The sequence below is a fragment of the Candoia aspera genome, chromosome 2 (assembly GCF_035149785.1).
Source record: "Candoia aspera isolate rCanAsp1 chromosome 2, rCanAsp1.hap2, whole genome shotgun sequence".
In the NCBI taxonomy this organism is placed as follows: domain Eukaryota; kingdom Metazoa; phylum Chordata; class Lepidosauria; order Squamata; family Boidae; genus Candoia; species Candoia aspera.
Window position 1 is genome coordinate 23,620,686 of NC_086154.1, and position 22,438 is coordinate 23,643,123.

General features: G+C 39.4%; 1 protein-coding gene across 7 annotated transcripts in view; it reads left to right on the plus strand.

The window, feature by feature from the left end:
- The window catches only part of PTPRG (protein tyrosine phosphatase receptor type G), a 655,485-nt gene that overhangs the window by 351,240 nt on the left and 281,807 nt on the right, over positions 1-22,438 (plus strand). For all 7 annotated transcript variants that reach the window (XM_063291516.1, XM_063291515.1, XM_063291518.1 and 4 more), the window contains exons 3-4: positions 3,440-3,619; positions 19,422-19,570. In XM_063291516.1, the coding sequence (XP_063147586.1) occupies positions 3,440-3,619; positions 19,422-19,570 (329 nt within the window). The remainder of the gene's footprint in view (positions 1-3,439; positions 3,620-19,421; positions 19,571-22,438) is intronic.

Consider the following 22,438-nt stretch of genomic DNA (forward strand, 5'->3'; position numbering starts at 1 on the left):
ATTGGAAAGTTAATGGAGATAAAGAAAAGTCAAATGTCTGGGTGTTAATATTTCTTTTTTTAAAAATTATACTTTTAATCTATAGGCTTTGTGAAAAAAAAATGACTGTCCTACCAAAAAATTGTGAAAGTTTATATTAACTTTAATTAGATTTAGATGGAATTCATTATTTTTAATGGCTTTCCATTAGTGAGGTGAAGTCATTATTTGGAATGTACAATTGCAAGTAGCAAAACAAGCTAATTTTTGGCTTCTATTTAAAGACGGCTTACGTAATAAAGGGGCTATTATTAAAAGTGCAGTTAGAAAGATTTTTTGTTAAAGGAAGGAAAAAACCCTAACATTTGAATGGTAGGTCTAAATAAAGATTCCCATATGAAGGAAACCATTTATTTTCTACAAAGGAGGAGGAGGGGGGAGAAGAAGAATTGGAAAACTTTACAATTGGAGTTTGGATGAGGACATCTGTCTTGGTTGTCCTTTTTAGTCTCACGTTCTTTCTTCTAATGAAGATGATGATATGGTGGTGTAGGGTCTGCTCTGGACCTAGTGTGATTCACTGTTCCCAACACTGGGCAGCTTGCTACTCCTAGAAAATGACCTATTAGCAGGTCATTAGGTTCCTCATCTTTTGGTTTTTGGCTCCAGCGTTAAGGATTCTGCATTAAGCCATGCATCTCATATAATGGCTTTGCACAAATTAAAAAAAAAAAGTTCTTATGCATGAATAGGACAAGGGTTCTCTTATCAGGTTACAAAGCAAATAACAGGGTAGGTAAAGGTAAAGGTTTCCCTTGACGTTAAGTCCAGTCGTGTCCGACTCTAGGGGGCGGTGCTCATCTCCATCTCAAAGCCGAAGAACCGGCATTTGTCCAAAGACACTTCCTCCGTGGTCATGGGGCCAGCATGACTACACGGAACGCCGTTACCTGCCCACCGAAGCGGTACCTATTAATCTACTCACATTGGCATGTTTTCGAACTGCTAGGTAGAACTACATGGAAAAAAGTGAATTTCAGGAGCTCTAAAACTGCACATATGCAACAGTTCAATAGAACAGAAATTCTTCCTGAATTGGATAAGTTCATTGTGCATATTTCCACTGCATTGGCCAGCATGACTTTAACAAAAACTCTCACTAGATATTATGAAAAGCAGGAACTATATATCCATGTATAAGGAGAAAAGTATGTTAACTTTTCCCTTGTGCATTGCCTTATACCTGTAGAAAGCAACCCTCTGTAGTAGAGATTGTCTTCTACCTGAGAAATTTCTCCATGCAGTTAAGGATCCTGATTTTCTAAGGCCTCAATGATGCAGAGAACCTCTACAGATAGAAAAGGATTTCCACTACAGATAGTCCTCCCCACCCATAGAGGGTGGTCTAACAGAGCAGAGTTACCTAACACCGCTCCTCCTGAACTCAGGTGGATTGTTCTCCATGTTTCATAGGTCTAACGAAGGCTCTGTAGATAGTTACCTTCATTCTTCTCGTGTCTCGAAACTGGGATAGCTGGTTTTAGAGCTATGGTTGTTTTTCTTGCATTTTGTTCTATATCCAAGAGTTTTATTTTGCTTTTGGTTTTATGGAACAATGGGGAAAATAGTAACAAGGAAAAAAGTAACTGCATATTTTGTCTAATTCTCTGCTTTTTTAAAGGACAGGTGTTTCCTTTTTCTTCTTTTATTCAAATGAAAGATGGCATCCAGGATTCAAGAGGATGCCTATGTACTGCAGATTTCATCAGTGGATTGCACGGAGCAATTTTCCATTTTCTTGTTGCTTTTCCTTCCGAGTCAGTGCTTCTTCATGCATGGCTGCTGCTTTAACATATCCCCAAACACTGGACAATTATTTATTTGTTTATTTTTATTTTCTATGAGGGATGAAAGGCTGAGGGTCATTGGATAGAATTATCACCCAAACTGAGAGAGCCAACTGGATTTATCTTTGGTTCCTGATCTCGGTGGGGAGATTTACCTTGTATTCTCCTTGTTTTACCTGTCTTTAAAATATTGTATTTTACAGTCCAGTTTTTGTACGTGTCCACTGTCAAAACAGGAAATCTCACCACCAAATTTTGACAATTGTGTCACTGAAATTCAGCCATTTGAATTCAGGGGTCTGCAAAACAAGAATTTGGGAGCTGAATAATGCCCACTGTTGTCATTTTTGTTGTTGTTCAGTCGTTAAGTCGTGTCTGACCCTTCGTGACCCCATGGACCATACAAAGGAATAAACTAAAGTTATAGAGTCTATCCATGCTTGTATTAATCTCTTTAGAAACCTGAAGCAGGTCATGGTTTGGAAAGGATTCCCCCCCCCCCCCCCAGTATTCTAGATGCTGAATAATGGATTGGAGTTTGGTCATAGTATATTGTCCATCCTTAAGGAAGGATTCTAGAGGCTTTTCCCTATACAACTAGAGACTCAAAATTACAGTTTTCCCCCAAAGCTCATGGAGAGGGTTGCTAAATAGGATGGGTTGTATAGGGGAAAAAAGAGATTGATTCCTATGGTATTTAGCCATACTAACAGCAGCTGAAATAAATACAGATATTTTTCTTTGTACAGTATTGAGATCCTTCTGTCCTTTACACTTTTTATATTATATTCAGTTCTGGAAAAGTAGCGAGTTTTAAAAACATGATTGGAAAAATATAAGTAAAAAATTGAATATTCCTATTAATTAAAAAAAATTGCCCAGCCAAATGCAAGTGAAAAATAACTGGAAATAGAACTTGGTGTACTATATCAAATGTCTCAAATGGAAGGATTTTTTAAAGTAGAATGGCAGTTGAGCTTGGATACAGGGAATGGATAATCAATATCTGCAAGCTAGAAGAAGTTTTCTCTTTCCTCCACTAATGACATAGGATTTTTTTTTCCTTTCTAGGCAAAGGTGTTTGGAGCATGAGACACTTAGAAAAAAGAATTAATTTGAAATCTGTAGTGGAAGATCAGTTTCAATTAAAACTGCATTTGAGCTTTCATGGACAAGGAGGTAGTTAGCTCTAAGCGCCATGGCGGTATGCAGTGAATAAAAAGATTCCTTTACAAATTACTACTTCATCTACAGATTTCATAGAATATCCTAGCTGACAAATATTTGCCCCTTCACAAATGTGTTAGATATAAGATAATACCTCCCTCATAGTTTGAAGTTGTAAGCTGATTCTGCTGTTAGTCTTTATCACTTGGAAGATATTTGGCATTATATTCTGAATATTATGTGCAATAATTGTATACTGTAGAAAGTGGTAGCTTTTTTTACTAGCAGTAAAAAAGCAATCTAAAAGAAGTGGTACATTATTTATGAATACCATGATAATTTATACCAAGAATAAGATTCAGATCAAAGTGGCCATTTCGTAATTCAGGTTTGTCTACTCATTGATTGAGTCATCACTACAAATTATTTTTTTCTCTTTGGAACAGGTGCATATGGTCCTGAGCATTGGGTTACTTCAAATGCGGATTGTGGGAGAACTCACCAGTCTCCAATCGATATCATAGATCATCAGGCACATGTTGGAGAAGAATATCAGGAAATACGTCTGGTTGGTTTTGATAATGAATCTTCTAACAAGACTTGGATGAAAAATACTGGGAAAACTGGTAAGGATTGCTTTGTCTGACTGTTCATTGGCTGGGCTTGCTTGCTTTCCATACATCATTAATTCTAGCCTACTTGCAACCACTAACACATGGAAAAATGTACAATGTAAGTTTGGAAGGTAGGAGCAACCCTGGGAATCACTTCACTGCTATACAGGTAGTCCTCAACTTATGACCACGATAGGTACTGGAAAATTCATCATTAAGTGGTGCAGTCGTTATGAAGCATTACATGACCACACCTGATTTTAAACATTTTTGCAGTGGTCATTAAGCAAATCACACAGTTCCCCATTGATTTTGCTTATTGGAAGCCAGATGGGAAGGTTGCAAATGGCGATCACGTGACCCCAGGACACTGCAACTATTGTAAATACATGCTGGTTGTCAAGCACCTGGATTTTGATCATGTGACCGCAGGGACACTGCGACAGTCATAAGTGCTAGGACCGATTGTAAGTCACTTTTTTCAGTGCCGTCATAACTTCAAACAGCCGCTAAACGAATGGTCGTAAGCCAAGGACTACCTGTACACTACACTTGTGCATTGGATGAAATGTCTGTAGAGATACTTTCTGTTTATATTCAAATTCCTTTCACAGATGAGTGGAAGCCCACTTTCCCTATGCAGTGAATGCTTGAATGAGCCTTATGTAGATCATGTTTTAGAGCCTTTTTAAAGTCTTCCTGCCACCTGCACCAGGGAAGACAGCTTTATCATTCAACAGGGAGGTATCTCTTTTACACCTGCATTTTTTCTACAATACATTAAGTTGCACTTAATCATATGGCTTATTCCTCCACAAACTGGCTGTATTGCCATCTAAAACAAAAATAAACAACACTCTACTAAAGTAGAGTTTCTTAAATTTTTTGCGCTCAGGACCCCTTCCCACTTTTAAAAATTATGAAGGGTCCCAAAAGAGCTTTTGTTTTTATGGATTATATTTATTGATATTTGCCTATTAAAAATGAAAATTGATGCATTCGTAGAATATTTCTTTATTGAATCATGCAAAAATAATATTTAACCCATTGGATATTAACCTACTGTAAATAAAATACGTTTTATGAGAAAAACTATATTTTTTAACAAATAAAAATAATAATGAGAAGAGAGAAGTTGTTTTAAATTTTTGCAAATATCTTCAATGTCTGGCAAATAATTTTGATTTTGAGAATCTCTGAGAGGGTCTTGGGGGATCCCCAGTGGTCCTTGGACCACACTTTAAGAAACACTGTGCTAGAGCAATAGGAGAATCAATCCAGGGAAGGATACCTTCCTTTCACAGGAGAAGACGAATCTTCATAGTAAGTTCAATATTCTATTCATTGTACAGGTAATCCTTGCTTAACGTCCAATCATTCAGAGACCATTAGAAGTTACAATGGTGGTGAACAAAGGGACTTACGACCGGTCCTTGAAGTTCCAGGTGTTGCAGTGCCCTGCAGTCATGTGAACAAAATTTGGGCTCACTCAGGCCCACCCACATTTACAACTGTCTTTTGCCCACCCACCTACCCACTAGCTGCCCCTGCTGCCCAGCTGTGCCCTCTGCTGCCATGCCCACTGCACTGTGCACTGTTCCAGACAGGGCCTTCCTTTGCGCTGTCTTCTTTTGCACCAGTGCAGCTGGGGCTTCTCTCACGCCCCAGCCAGAGCCACCATTCGCACCCCAGCCAGGGCCTCCATTCAACTTCTACCTGGGTCCTTCTTTCACACCAGCACAGCCAGGCCCTTCTTTCACGCACCAGGCCTCTTTTGTGAAAGGAGGCCCTGGTGGGGTGCGAATGGAGGCCTTGGGTGGGTCACGAGAGAAGCCCCAGATGCCCTGGCACAAAAGACAACAGCATAAAAGAAGGCCCTGGCCAGCCTGGTGCAGTGGGCAGGGCTGGGTGGTGGGGTCAGCTGGTGGCACTGGGCAGGTGGGTGTCCAAAAGGCAGAGATGGGGAGGGGCAGATAGGCAGGTGGAGGAGTTCAAGAGGAGGCAGTCCCTTACGTTACCAAGGCTCAGGGCTGAGAGGGACCAAGCTGGGAATGGCTTGGATCGAAGTAGGTCCTCACCTAACGACTGGTAGGATTTGGTTAATAACAGCAACAGGGACTGCTGGGATTGCCATTGCTAAGTGGTGCAGTCATGTGACATCGCACTTTACAACCGTATTGCTTAGTGATGGAAATTCTGGTCCCAATTAACTGTTGTTAACCGAAGACTACCTGTACAGAGCCCAATCTCTGTGTTTTTTTATTTGTTGTTTATATGATTTATGTAGCTGCCCATCTCCCATAAGTGACTTTGTGGCTTACAAAGATCAAAATACAAAACAAAACAAACAAACAACAAAACCATATTGTAATTATGCTTTTATAAGCTTTTTAATATTGTTGTATTATCCTGGGGCAAATTATGGAAATCTATATCCAAATGTGTAAGGCAGGAAAAGGATCCAAGGATGTTAACAAGCTAATGCTGTAAACTAAATTATAGTTCATTTATTATCCTGGGCCTGGAATTCTGAAAGGGAACTGTTTATGAGAAGATTCATTTAAAGATGTGAAAATTCAGGAGGAACGTAAGCAAGAAAATAAAGCACTTTTCCTGTTAATAAAACAGCATTGTTACTATTTGTTCATCTTCTTGCTTACAAGAAAATCTCGCTGTAGATTTTGTCCATAACATTTCTGTAAAGACTAGGTTTATGTAATAATATATTTCTAGATGCTACTAGTAGTGACCCTTGGGAGAAGAGCAATGACAAATCTCGATAAAATAGTCAAGAGCAGAGACATCACACTGACAACAAAGGTCTGCATAGTTAAAGCAATGGTGTTCCCCGTAGTAACATATGTGTCATGAGTAAGGATGGTGAGCAGGGGGCTCTCACCCAGACTGTCAAGCGCATGCGTAGCACTGAGGAACTGTTCAGCCATTCAAAGAGACACAGATCGGGACCGCCTTAACTGTTGGGGTTTATATGGCTGGGTTTTCCCACGCTTTCTCAGTTTGTTAGGATTCTTGTTAAGTACTACTAATAAATATTAGAGACCAAGTCCTCGCCTCAGTGTGTTTCCTGGTAATCAGGACAATATGGCTGCGAGAGCTGGACCATAAGGAAGGCTGAGCGAAGGAAGATCGATGCTTTTGAACTGTGGTGTTGGAGGAAAATTCTGAGAGTGCCTTGGACTGCCAGAAGATCAAACCAGTCCATACTCCAGGAAATAAAGCCGGACTGCTCACTTGAGGGAATGATATTAAAGGCAAAATTGAAGTACTTTGGCCACATAATGAGAAGACAGGACACCCTGGAGAAGATGCTGATGCTAGGGAGAGTGGAGGGCAAAAGGAAGAGGGGCCGACCAAGGGCAAGGTGGATGGATGATATTCTAGAGGTGACGGACTCGTCCCTGGGGGAGCTGGGGGTGTTGACGACCGACAGGAAGCTCTGGCGTGGGCTGGTCCATGAAGTCACGAAGAGTCGGAAGCGACTGAACGAATAAACAACAACAGCTGCTAGTGACCCATACTTTTTACAGCAAAATATACTTGGCATCCCAAAAGTATTGTCTGGAAAGAGAAATATAAGAGCTAGGCAGCCCTCAGTATCAGCTTTCTTTTCTTTTAACAGATCTTAAGGTCATTTTTGTAGCGCTGAATCTAAAGCAACAATGGAAGATGCACATTGTCACTGATAATACAGTGCAGAGGCTGCACTGGTATCTGTCAAAACTCAGATGTAAGTCCCATTGAATTTTATGAATTTTAACATTGATTCTAATTTTAACCTCAAGCAAGCTGAGCAGAAGATAAGTTACGCTGAATTGGGGGAGAGGTTCTTTTGAGGAGGCAGGTTTTTATGATTGCAATATAAACTTTTAGTACTCAACACATCTTTCAGAAGTTATATAAATTGTAAGTCATGTGTTCAAAAGATTATGCAGTGCAGGTCATTAACTTTGCCTTTTATTTCATTCCACTGCAGTGAGTAAATGCACTAAAGAGTAAGCTTAAAGGAACAGATGTGTTGGGAGTTTCTATAAAAGTTAGGAACTCTAGGATTTATATATTCACAACTTTTTTGGCGACTGGGTTGGAATGTATTGTATTAAAGAAAAAAATAGCAATTAATGCTGTGAGTTCAGATAATGCTTCGTGGAGATTGATAGGTTGGATGCTTATCTTTCTAATGCAGGCTTTCCAAATCTTCAGTAATTATTCATGTATATTTTTTCTGTACTTTGCATAAATAAATCTATGGCTGAAAGTGACATACCTGTTTTCTCCAAAAGAAAGAAAAAAGAGAAAGAAAGAAAAGAAAAGGCTGTAGCCATCCAGTAATAAGCTATGATAACATCACATATATCTCAATATGCCATTGTGCAAATGGCACACAATATGTAAGTTGCATCCACTGTGTCACAACTTGTATATTTTGTATCATTTCTGCAATGGCCTTATGATGCATGGGACGTCACTTGCCACTTCTTGCCCCCTGCATGGGTGCTGGTATTGCAAACAGAATCAAGTGACAAGGGAAACGGGATAGTGCGGGTGTTTAATGCCCAAGTGTAAATTCCCTCCAGGGGGCAATATCCATGAAAGATTTCCAAGAAAGAGGAACTGAAAGCTAGTTTTATTAAAGGTAAATACTTACAGGAATAAACATGCAGTGGTCCTTGTGACAGACAACAGGTATGTATGCTGTGTTCTGCCATGGCACGTCCATAACAAGGGGCTGGTTTCTAAAGCTTTTATAACCATGCGCAAAACAAGACGTGTGAGAAACTAGCTTATCAGTGGAATGCCCTTTCTGTGAACTCCTCAGTTCCTCTGCCCCTGGCATTACCTCAGTGTGCCTTCCCAGATACAGTCTGTGCCATGCTGTGCATCTTACTAATGTTTATACTAAAGTTCATGCAGTGGTTAAACATGGCATTAGCTTGGTCCATGGCTGCTGGGGAATTCTGAGAGTTGAAGTCCACATATCTTAAAGTTGCCAGGATTGAGAAACACTGGCTTAGCATATTGTGTGTGAACAACAACTTCTGGTTTATTTGATAAACCATGGTTAAATAAACCATTATTTAGCATGTGTGAATCAGATCAGTGTCTGTGTGTGTGTGTGTGTATGGGTAGCTTAGCTGCATGATTTGCACATGGGCCAGCTCATCAAAGAACTATCTTTGGAGGCTTCCTGATTCACAAGGCTAATCTTTTTAAAACCCTCAGCATTAAAATTCTGGGAGTTGAAGTCCACAGGTCTTAAAGTTGCCAAAGTTGAGAAACACTGCTATAGAGACTATGCAGACTACATGCTGGATTCTTTCTTTCTCCCTCTCTCTCAATCTCTCATCTTGAATTCTGGAAATGAAATTTGTAAATGCTTATGATCCCCTTGCTGTCTGCATAACCCATGTGGAATTTAAATGGGCACCGGGGAACTGGAGAAAGGGAAGTGCCATCAGAAGACCTCTTGCAAAATGTTGCTTATTTAATTGAACAGATGGGATCCATTTCAAAAGACTGTTTTGTTGACTTCTCTGGTCTGAGATGCCACCTAGTCATGTCGTATCCTTTTGTCCACTCCGTTTCCTTCCATCTCCCGTTTAATACCTTTGTGGTGCTCATGTGTCTTCATTCCATTTAAATCATTTGGCTCTTTTTAATTTTACAAAACCAATCTGCTGATAACCTTCCTTCACATACGTTGTCATGTTGGTAGCAGTTATTCGATTAAGAGAATTTGTTTATTATTAATATTTATGATTGCATAAGCCTCTCCCCCATTCATTCCTCATAGAAACCTTGTATGAATTGCACTTTTAAGAACAACCCTATAAATGTTTATTTAACGGGAAGTCCTGCTGTGCTGAATGGATTTACTCCTAGGGAAAGAAACATTACAGCCCTCTCTGCTAACTTCATTTCTGAGTTCCATAAGTTTGGACCTTTATTTTTTCATTTTCCCCCCCCTGTGTGAATGTTGGCAAATTTATTGAACCTGCCTTGAAGGAAACAATATCCTACATACTGTACATAGGCTCAAAACATTGGCCCCACTCTCCTTTATTTTCAGTGAGTGAAGCCACATTTGGGACGGCGGTGCGTACTTCCAAACTCTGTAGAAACTATTGCATTAGTTTTTGAAAATCATACAGAACGGTTTTCTACTGTAGTCAGAAATGTCCATAACTGCCTAGGCAGTGGATCACTTTTGTACAAAACCGTGTGCAGTAGAATTTTAATAGGGGAATTATAAGGCAATAATAGAATCATAGAGTCGAAAGGCACCATTTAAACCATTGCATCCAACCCCCTGGGCAGTGAAGGAATTCAGAATTAGCAAATGTGACAGAGAGGTGTTTAACCTCCACTTAAATCCATACAGTGAAGCGGAGCCCACCACAGCTCTGGGTAATTGGTTCCCCTGTTGAACTGCTCTTACTGTTAAGGAATTCCTTTTACATTTAATCAAAACTTGCCTCCCTGTAACTTAAATCCATTATGCTGTGTCCTGCACCCTGCAGTGATAGAGAACGTGCCTTGACCTTCTTCTGCATAACATCTCTTTCAGGTATTTGAGCAGTGCTATCATGTTCTCCCTCAGCCTTGTCTTCTCAAGGCTAAACATTCCAAGTTCCTTCAACCTTTTTTCATCAAACTTTATAGTACCCTGCTCCACTCAAAAAATTGTCTGTGTGTGTGTGTAAGTGTGTAAGCTACCCCAGTCAATTAAGGCTCTGGGTGGTGAACAACAAGATAAGAATAGTACAACATAACATGATAAACAAAAGACAGTAAACAAATGGAACATTAAGGGCCAAGGTGATCTGACCAACAATGGATAAAATGGAACAATTATTTCTCATGATTTGAAAATGACCACTTTTATTGATGTAATCTAAAATTTCAATTGTCTTATTTGCTGCAACATCACACTTTCCTTTGCAATCATAGGGAAGTAATAAGACCAAGACTAGGTTAAGTCATGCCTTGTGAGGCTTTTGGTCATTGTCCTTATTGAGTGCTTCAGGTTACACAGATTTGTGGTTGAAAAAATACCACTTGGTTTAGAGAGTTTTTTAAAAATCTTCTAAGCCATCCAACATAGAGTAGAGGCCTTCTCTCAACTGCACTCTCTGGTTTGGAAGTGTCTAGAGCAGAGTTTCCCAACCTTGCCAATTTCCAGGTATGTGGACTACAACTCCCAGAATTCCACAGCAGGCATGGCCATTGCTAAATTGCCAAGGTTGAGAAACACTGGCCTAGAGGTTTAATTATACACACACACCAAATCAAAATCTGGTTTGGATTTTTTATTGAGTGTAGTTATTTGCTCTCTGTAGCAAAGAATTTTTTTTTCCTGGCTCTGTTCATTACCCCCCAGTCCCAAAACGTTTGCTTGGAAATAACCTGTCTTGATCTCAGCATGACTTAAAATGTTAGGTGTGGTGTAGCTGTTGCTCAACCGTAAGTCGGGCGCGGGGGGGCTGCCAGTGTTGTGATGGCCATGAGTCACACTTCACATTTTGGATTGAAGGTCACAAGTAAGTAACTACACAGCAGGCTGAGCTTTTCCAGAGTTTTTTGTGAGAGAGTGAAGTTGGGATCGCTGTCTGCACTTGGGAAAAGTAGCTGCAGCCAGGCAGAAATGCTTCTCACCCATTTCCCCCATACATTCACTCATTAACTCACAACTTTACTCACAAGCATCCAGGCCGGCGTTCCAGCTGCCTGTGATAATTGAGCTGCACCCTGGCGTTTTCAAGGATGGGCGGACGTCCAGAGGCAGCCTCACCCCACCCAGGCTCTTAGCTTACAAAAACAAATGCTGAGACAGAGGGGGAAGGTGTGTGTAGGGCGAAAGGTGATAAGTAAATGGCATACGGGCAGGGAAGCAGAGGCGACCCCATGGAGATTGGCAGCTTCTCCAAGCAGGCAAGAGGACTATTAATCAGCTGGACTATTAATCAGCTGTTACATGACAACGTTACCATGCAAGTCCTAGAAGGATGGAGAGCAGTAGTCAGTGGTTGGAGAAGGTGTGTGCTGCAGTAAAGCATTTTGTACAGATTTGGTACTCTGTGGTGTGTCCAGTCCTTGGAAAACAAAGAACGGGGGGAGGATTGATTGACTCAAGTAGTAGCAACTGAGCCCTGATTTTTTGCAACAGGCCACTACAATTTGGTATGCTCTGTCTTATTCATCTTAACATCTCAGTAGTGTTGCATTACATGAGGGTAGCAGAGGGAACACATTTTTGGATCTTTGTAATATTATGCATATTTAAGGAAGTAATGGGCTATGAGCTGTATGATTAAAAAACATGTTTTTGCCCCAGAATGGGCAGTCCTAAATTTAATTACTCTTTTTGGGAGGGAGAGGGCTAAAAGGCAATCTGATGCCTTAAACTAAAGAAAAAATAGGAGAGTAATACATTTCTTCCCTTAACTCAACCGGTCCCAGCTCCCCTCAAATGTGCCAAAATAGCTGTTTGGAGCTATATTCTGTCCATGGACTGTAGATGGTTCACCCTTGCCTTTTCAGAATTGACTTTGTAATTCCAGTTAATGATTTTAGTTCATCCAATTCTACTGTTTTTCAGCATTGTACTTCCTACATTGTGGGAGGTCGGAAGATAACTTTCTCACAGATTTTGATTCCATTTAGAACTAAAAAAGATGCTTGAGATAAGGTGATTCAATTCTTTCATCCTGATGGGCTTTAGTAAAGCTATTTCTGTTCGATGCTAAAGGCTATTAAAATGTAATAGCCAACACTTGTTCAAGCAGGCAGTATTTTTGCTAGCCTTTTGTAATAAGCAGTTCAAAAGAACAGATTATCCATAAAGAACCATTGCCCAGGCTAAGTAATCACTTGGGCAAATCTAAAGGAAAATGGTTTTAAAAATACAAAATTTGATAAAAGTGGGAAGTTACCTTTTTATTTTCCCTAACATTTTATGTTAGTTTATTTTTTATTTTTTATTTTATTTTTATTTATTTATTTTTATCCTGCCTTCCTTTATTATTTTTATAAATAACTCAAGGAGGCGAACATACCCAATACTCCCTCCTCCTCCTCCTAGTTTCCCCACAACAGCAACCCTGTGAGGTGAGTTGGGCTGAGAGAGTGTGACTGGCCCAAGGTCACCCAGCTTGCTTTCACACCTAAGGCAGAACTAGAACTCTCCTACCACACCTGATTGGCTCTTGGTCTGAGAGAGAGCAACTGGCCCAAGGTCACCCAGCTGGCTTTCATGCCTAAGGCGGGACTAAAACTCTCCTACCACGCCTGATTGGCTCTTGGGCTGAGAGAGAGTGATTGGCCCAAGGTCACCCAGCTGGCTTTCATGCCTAAGGCGGGACTAGAACTCTCAGTCTCCTGGCTTCTAGCCCATGGCCTTAACCACTAGACCAAAGGAAGGAATATTTTTCAAAAAAAAAAAAAAAAAAGCAGTAACCACATTAACAGAGAAAACGCATTTAAAATATACACAGAGTATTTCCAATGTTCTGTGAAAACTGTTCAAATCCAAATTAAGTAGAAATTAGCAAATCAATCCTGTAAATAGAGATCACTTTACATTCCCATGCAATGCTAGTATTATTTTATTGTTTTACTTTTATTTACAAATCCTGTGATAATGATAGATAATTACAATAAATATACAAACAATAAATCAAAGTTCTGATTCTATCAAATAAGGTTTCTAGATTTGAAGCTAGGAGTCTTTAAAGGAATTGATTGCAAGTAAAACGTGCCATTATAATCAGTCCAAAGGTACTTGGTTATAGTTTCACCCTGAGTATCACAAACAAGCAAAAGCATAGCATGTGGCCCACAATTCATTCATTTGGATGCTTTAAGCCTTATAGCTAAGCCTAAATACATAAAAACACACTTATAAAAAGTATTAAACTATTTCAATGTTTCTCTTCACTTATAAGCTCATGTAAACATCTTGTTCCCATATTTTCAATGTTAAAATCATGTTTTAAAAAATGGCAGAATAAAGATCTTGAACAAAATAACATTTGGATTTGACAAACAAAATTCAAAATTATTTCTAGGGTAGATAGTTTTTTAAGTTATATGTGTATATTTCAGAGATAATGTCCAAATAAATTCTTTTAAAGCACATGATAAAAATTGTAGCAGGGGTATGTATTAATTTTTTTTAAGTTGTCCTATTTTTTTCTATTTGGTTTGCCCTTCACCATCATCTAAGGGCAGCCAGTCTATCAAGCTGCAGAAAAAAGATTGAAAATTAAAACTGGATACTCTTGTTACCTCTTATGAGAGATCAGCTACCTTTGTCCAGTTTCCTTTTGTTCCTTCCCACAGAGGTTCAGTGGGAAGGTAGAGGTCAGTCAGCCAAAACTGAGAGCCAATAAATTATTCCTTCAGAGACACTATAGAGCCAAAGAATTATTCAAGTTAATCCAGGGGTGCAATATCAAGTGGGGTTCTGGTCCAGGCAATGGCTGATACATACAAGGAAACACCTGATGATCCCAAGTTCCAAATGTGGGAGCATCTGATGGGCTACAGTGAAGGTTGTTGTTAGCCAGACTCCTTGTTTTCATTCCTAATATCCTTCTCCCCTAAGGAATACCTCAGGGGAGACCCTGTAACTGTCACCTATCAAGAGTCAACTCACTTGTCAAAAAAAGAACTGTAGTTTTAAGACTGGTGCCTGAACTTCCTTTTGCTTTTTCTGCATCTTCATTGTTTTCCTTGTGTCCCATGTCTTCTTTAAACTGGAAGAGAGGAACTGTCATGCTACTGATCTTTGTAATAAAATCTGGGTGCCACTTTTTGAGGTACATGGCAAAATAAAAAATTATCCAGATAATCTGTGTAACTTTTAATACACAAAATGATGCTTGACGGATGCATCTGCAAATAGCCAGATCAGTGCACAGCTATGTATAGACACTCCAGGAATATTTCATGCCCATAAAATATTGGAGATGGTGTTACTAGGGAAAGGAGACATCCAAGGTGTAGGCACATTTTCGTAGATACACCTGTGTTTGTGTGTGAGAGAGGGAGTGAGAGAGATTTTGCATACCCCAGTAAGAGACACTGTAAAATGAACAATTAGATGAAGATTTCAGATTGTACATTCTCCTAATTATCCTTTTAATTATTAATCTAAAACAAGTAAAATGACCCCTGACAGAGCCATAAATGATTTAGCAATCATCAAATATTTATATAATGCAGCTGAATCCTGCTGTGCATTGTAACAGACTCAGAGGAGCCTGTTTTCTTGTGGGACTGTCCATCAGTATGTCACATTTAAAAAGGAAAAAAAAATCCTCTTTAAATGTCTTCTTGCCTCCTCGTCCATGTTTGTACAGATTTACCTCCATCCCAACACATTTTTTTATTCTGACATAGAAACTCTGCAAAAATGCTGCATAAATCATGACCCGCCCCATTTCCACCCCATATTTTTAATACATTTAAGTTATCACCTTGATCACTTTAATCATATTTAAGTTATAATTCTGTTTATTATCTTGCACAGAAATTTTTTCAATAGTGAAACACTGAAATTGTTTTTTACATTATTCTAAGAAACCAAACCAAATTCAGATAAACCACGTGGAATTTCAGCACATGCAATAATTAACTTATGAGCTTTTGTTATTTCTGGACTTGTATCAATATGTTACTGCTACTGGTCCTAAGTGTTCAGAAGCCCCTTCGGTCAAAGAACCTTTCAGAGTATTTGTCACTAAAAAATTTTATAGAGAAGTTGTTATAGAACAGTTAAGAACAAGCTCATGTTGGTTCTTTGTTGTACCTTGTATTTTTCCAGTGACACCATCTTGACATCATAGTTCTAGAATCTGTTTTGTCTTAGACAACACAGTGGCTTGGATCTATAAAGATTACTAGGAAGGAAATGATCCTGGAAAGTCAATAAGGGGCCAGAGTCACATTATTCATGTGTTTTCTGTATTAATTAATTAATTGTAGGTGCTGTTGGAAATGTGTACCTAATTGCCAGGAGAGAGCCAGTTTGGGGTAGGTTAAGACACCAGGCTAGAAACCGGGAGACTGTGAGTTCTAGTCCCATGTTGGGCATGAAACCAGCTGGGTGACCTTGGGCCAGTCACACACACTCAGCCCCAGGAAAGAGGCAATGGCAAATCACTTCCAAAATCTTGCCAAGAAAACTGCAGGGACAAGTCCAGGCAGTTTCCAGGAGTCAACACTGACTTGAAGATGATGATGATGATGGGTTATCATCTAGATTACTTAGATTGTATAATTAGTAGTACTGTAAGTTGGCCAGCCCAAATTATAACTCCCCATATCTTTGGTACCTTTTGTCCTAATAGTATTGGTATCTAAGCTTCTCAGTGCTATGTAGGGAGCTTCATCCTATGTATGTCCCTGGTCCACACTTGCCCATTATCCACCTTCTGGCTCTATTTTTATACCAAAATTTTTGTTTCTTTTCGTTGGCCTTATCAACACCACTGTGACCTGTCTTATTAACATTACTCATGTATATATGATTCAGAAACTTGATTTTTAGCCACATGCACATATACTTTTGTAATAACTGTACCCCATTTTACTGAAGCACAGTGCAGAAATCCACTGTGTATATGCCACACTCTAGAATTCTTTGTTGCATCATTCACTGGGATGTGTGTGTACACAAATTAGTGCATGTGTGTGATACAAGGATCTATAGTAACAAGATCTCTCCCAGCCTCTCCTTAGGCAGAATTACCTTCCAGCTTAATTAATTCCCCAGTCGAGATAACAAACTGTGCATAGTTGTGTAATTTCAATGGGACTGCCCTGTATATAACAAGGTGCTCGAGTGCAACCTTATTTTTTTCACCTTGTAAAGCTGTAGAAAGGTCTGAAAATTACCTGCTGGAGTGAGTGCATAAAAGATCCTCTGAGAGCCCTATTTGCTGTGTATTATTTATGCCAGATTGTTTTAGAGAGAGCACTCTGCCAAAGCATATTCTCAGTCATGTAGATCTGTTTCATACATACCTGAAAAATCTAAAGGTATGAGAAGATCTGGTTGAATTAAGGAGAGGAGGTTCATACATAAACTCCTTTGATATTGCCCCAGGGGTCTAAAAGCCTATGCAAGTAGGAGGTTATTAATGAATGAAGATTGAGTTGCTTGCTAGAGAGTTAAAATCATGTGAAAATTGTATTTCCAGACAGAGGAAATGCATTTGTTTTGCATAATACAGCAGTGTGGTTCAAGCTTCTAAGAAATCCTGTTCTTTCCAAGGGACCTGCATGTCTTTGCAGTGCTGGCGTGACCAAGCCGCTCAGAGTCATTTACTGAGATGGGCGGCTATAGAAATCAATCAATCAATCAATCAATCAATCAAATAAAAAAATAAAAAAAATAATAAAAAAATATGGAGATATATGGAAAACCAAAGCTCCACTTGACCATGGATCTCACTTTGGGCCACTTGCTTTCTTTCAGCCCCACCTATCTCACAAGGTGGTTGTTGTAGGGATAGAGTGAATGGAGACCATGGATGTTGGCAGCAGGGGCACATGATGGCACCTGTATTATGACATCGTGAAGCAAACAAGACAACTGATGTACTTGTATCAGGCTTTATGACTCAAATGACAAGTTATCTGCAGGATTATGTCATGGCATCTGTGTTGTTATTTTGACATCATCATGGTTTGTTACAGAAACTGCTGCTGAGTGATATTACCACCTATGTTAATGGAGTTCCTAGAGGAAAGGCAGAGCATAAATACAGTTCATAAGTAAATGATATCAAATGTCTAGTTTAGGATTCCTCTGCTACATGAACAAATGGATAAAGTCTCCTTATATAGAATTTTACAAAGGCATTGCAATGTGTAATTGCCGGTTTACGCTCTATAGATTTTGCTTACCATGTCTGAGGTACACAGCTTCTAGGATGTACTGTAAGCACTGCTGAATCTGTCCTTTAATCCAATAAGTCACTAGGTTTACCAAGGGAGGGGCAAGTGGAAAACTGGATGGGTGCTTTCAAGCACTGCATACAAGATATGTAGATGAAATCTGTGTGCACCATGAAGTCCTTTATTGTTTGAGGACACAGAGTAGAAGATCTACATGTGGAAATCTGCTGCTACTGAGACTGTAAACGCTGTTACTGAAATGTGCTTGTATGCCCCTTTGTTAACCGCTTTGGGTGCTTTTTGTTGAAAAGCTGTTTATAACTATTCCTAGTGAATAATATAATAAATAATAAATTGCTCTGTATCAACAATCACAGCTCTTAAAATAGGGGAATTTTAGTGGCAATTGACTGAATCCTCTAATTTATTCATGAAAAAATGGATAGGTGCCTGATGACTTAAAATAATTATACTGAATAATTTTAAATCAATAGGGAAAGGAAATATAGACGACAAAGTGGCCTTTCATTCATGTTCATATAAGGTAAAGTTGACTTCAAGTTGAGTTTGACTCCTGGTGACCCCATAAACACTTGTAGTTTTCTTGCCAGCAATATGGAAGTGGTTCCACCCTATTTTGCTTCCTAAGATCAATGAAAGTTGTCAAGATGCTGTATCAGGACAACAACCTGAATGTTCCTATACCAGTAATATATTTCACTTTTTAAAAGAGCTTTAAATATGTATATCTTCTAGTGGTTTGAGTGCTTTCTAAATAATAATAACAATAACAAGTAGTAAATCCACTAAAATAATACAAATGCAGCCTAAGCTTGATAATGGATAACTGGATAAGTAGATATTCTTTTCAGATTCCAACTTGATGTGCAAACTTGTGGGCAACTTGTTTGATATGTTCCATATTGTCTCATTGGGGATTTGGGGTCAGGTTAACCTGTGTTAATTCTTAGTGCAAAGAATTAATAGTATAAATATAGAAAGAGCCCACCTCCACTTATCCTAACAGCAGAATTTTAAAGCAATAAATACTAAAGAAATACTGTGGGTTGAGATTGCAATGATCCAAAGTAATGTTGGGCATTAGAATGATGTCTGACTTTACATATGTATTAGTTTTATAATGGGCACAGTAAAGTAAGTCTATAAATAAATTATATAATTTATATCTGAAAGCAAAATTTAGTTTCTTGTGTTAGAAATATTAGATCCATACTACTTAGTAAACCTGTTCTTTCTTCTGATGAGCTTATTGTATGGTCACTGCTTAAAATTTTTTTAATGGTAATTCCACCTCTGTGTAAATCTGGTTACCGTTTAGAAGACCAGGGAAAGAAGTTGGGTTGCAGTGTAGCAATGACATTTATTGACCAGCAACCACTTCTACTGATACCAGTTCAAGAAGTGACTCAAAGAAAACTTGCTACTCTTACATTTGGGCTGAAAAGTAAAACTAGGAGTGGTGTTAGAGGACAAATGATACAATTGGTCAAAGTGCCAGGTTGGTTGGTTGGTTCGGATGTAAATATATGAATGCATGAAGTACTCAGAGTTATGCCTGTTGACCCCACCCCAATTTGCAAGTATTTGAGACTCCCATTTCTGTAGAAATTGTGTATATGCTTATCTCCATGGGAGACTATGCGTGCAGGCTCAGACCTTGTCTTTTACAGGCTAATTCAGCGTATGAATTTAGGAATGTATGCAGTGGCTCTGCTAATAGAACCACAAGGGCTTACACAGTCCTCTATCTGTATCTCCATTCATCTACACCCAATCTTAAGAAATGGTAACAAATATGAGGCTGATACCTATGCAAAAAAAAATGTTTCTCTCAGTCTTGTTCTTTCTTTTTTATTTCTTCTCTTTCCAGTTGCCATCCTTCTAAAGGATGATTATTTCATCAGCGGTGCTGGACTACCAGGAAGATTCAAAGCAGAAAAAGTTGAATTTCACTGGGGCCAGAGTAATGGATCTGCTGGCTCAGAGCATAGCATCAATGGGAGGAGGTTCCCAGTTGAGGTTGGTCAAGACAAGTGAACCTTTTTTTAATGAAAAAAAACCTTGCTTTGATCTGAGTTTCTTTGAAAATGTGTGGTATGATTTGTGTTTTGTGTACTTTTTGTTTTTCACAAAAAAGTTCTTTTTCTGAAGTTACACTTCAGAATGAAGGAAGATCCATGGGAATATTTGGTGGGCATTTAATTTTACATCCAGAGTACTTCCCTGCAGCAGGATCACAGCTCATTCCTGTACAGAAAGGGCTTAATAAGGGTACTTAAAGTTTGGAGGCTAGCAGACATATTTAGAAATGTGAGAGTATGTTGTGACTACACTCAAAAATGATTTTTTTTTAAATACTAGTACTACTTGTATAGTCTTAATTATCTGTAACAGAACGTTTTCAGTTTTATGCTCCAAACAGGGAAATCCAGACACAAGAAGACTTGGCGTAACTGATATGAACTGTGTTAGATATAGGGTGTTTTTTTTTTTCCTCCAAAGACAACTCAAACAATCTAGTCTTCAATGGCAGGAGACAGTTGTACAAGCCTATTATGATAAACCCCATAGGATTTAGGAGGAAGGTATGATGTGATTTATTGGAGTTCTTTCAGAGACTAGCCTGGTAGCTGAGTTTTGAACTAATGAAAGTTTCTGAAACAGACAAAAGGCAGCCCCTATAGAATTCATTGTAGTAGTCAAGCCTGGAGATTTCCAGCAAGTACACACAGTTTTAAGGTCATTTTCTTCCAGGAAGAGACACAGTTCCCATGTTGCGACTACCAGTTGCCCAAACTTGCATTCCAGTGGAAAAGGAATTGCTGTCCAACAGTATCTTCAGGGTTGCCTACAGCAGAATCCTTGGGGAGGTTCATCCTTCCTCTGAGGATGAAAGAGGCCAGTATGAGGGCCTAGGCTACTATTCGTTTTTCTATTTCAAATTACAGACCAGCGCTTCCTTTGCACCAATCATACCTTGCTTATATTACATTCAGAAATGAGGTATTAGGCCTTCTCCTTTCTGTGTCTTGCATGATGCTGAGCAAAAGAACTGAACACACAACCTTATTTTCCTTTGCTTGGCAACGTACACCAGCTTTTCTCAACCTGGTGCCTTCTAGTGTGTTGGACTGCAATTTTCAGAATCCCTCTACAAGTTAATAAATGGCTAACCTTGGAGTAGCCTTCACCAACCTTGTGGCCTTCTGTATAGGTTGAGGAAGAAACCTTTGTTCCTTTAGCCAGCACCACCATAGTCTGTCTGTAGTTCAACCCATCTGGAAAGCGGCACTGATTGGAAAACTGACCCTGTGTAGCTAGCTAGCTAGCTGTATCACCCACTACAAGAGCTGGCTCTGGTGAACTGGCAATCAGAAATCTCCAGGCTGGAGTGAACCATTATGTAAATATGTTTTGTATTGTATTTTAATCTTTAGGTATTTTAATTTAATTATAAACTGCCCAGAGTCGCTTTAGTGAGATGGGCGGTGATGAAATGTGAAGTATAAATAAAAAAATAAAATTAATAAAATATAGTTCAGCTACTTCCCAAGGCCATCAAGTACCATCCATTCAGCAAAGCGGGAAGAAGTAGTCTCAAGTTAAACTCTGGAACAGAGACCTATGCCCTGGCTTTGACTTCTTTGTACTGCGCCTGTTGTGTATAAGGTTTCATTCTTGCCTGCAGTAAAGAGTTGAATCTAGCCAAGTTGGGCCTGGGAGTCTTCTTCCAAGTAAAATTGTTCATGATAAGAGGTTGCCAAGATTGACTGAGAGCCAGTTTGATGTAGTGGTTAAGGCACCAAGCTAGAAACCAGGAGACTGTGAATTCTAGTGCTGCCTTAGGCATGAAGCCAGCTGGGTGACCTTTGGCCAGTCACTCTTGCTCAGCCCTAGGAAGGAGGCAATGGCAAACCACTTCTGAAAAACCTTGCCAAGAAAACTGCAGGGACTTGTCCAGGCAGTCACCAGAAGTCAAAAACTGACTTCAAGGCTCGTACACACGCACACATGTGCTTGCACACACACACAAAAGATTGACTGCCAAGCCTGACATTGTCTACCAAAGTTTTCCAGTGGTTTACAGAAAAAAAAAAAAGACAGCAGAAACGTTGAACTGCATTGCCTTTTTCACAGTCACAGTTCTTGATGAATATTTGAGGCTCATTTGTGTTATTTCTGACAATGAAAGTTAAATGTTTCTTTCCAAAGTAAGGTAAAAGAGAACATCCTTAATAGCTTGATCGGCTGCTGCCTACCCTTAGCTCCTTCCAAATTCGAGCCTCGGATATATTCTGGATAAAAGTATTCTGCGCGCAACTCCAGACTTTGTAGTATTAATCAATGCAGTTCAACATGCAGGGTCTTGTTGTAGTGTTCATTATCTCACCATGAAAACTTCCCTGCCAAACAGGGCCTTGCCACATGCTGGAGGCCATATTTCTAGGAAAACCATCGAAAGGGAGAAACGGCAGCGGCAGCAGCAGCAGCGGTCCACAGACACAGATCAAACATTTGCAGACTGCCCACAAGAATGCTGCCCTCCAGGTTTGGCAGCAGTTCTGTCGCTGGAGCACTGGAAAACCAAATGTGCTCCAGATCTAATCGAGAAACCAGATGTGGACAGTATGCCGAGTGCACTGGTTCCAAAGAGGGCTCCGCTGTGGGATGCCAATAAATCTGCTTCAGCTGCAGAGTTTGTTCTGTAAACACAGAGCCAATATGTGCCTTCACCGCAAAACAGAATGCTTGTCGTTTTGCCTCGTTGCAGGAGGGGGCAGGGGAGCTCGCCGAATCCGAAAACTAATTGAAAATGTCAGATATCAGACAGAACCTTATTATTTGACCATGTTGTTTGTATTTTTATTATCACCAGTAATGTGTCAG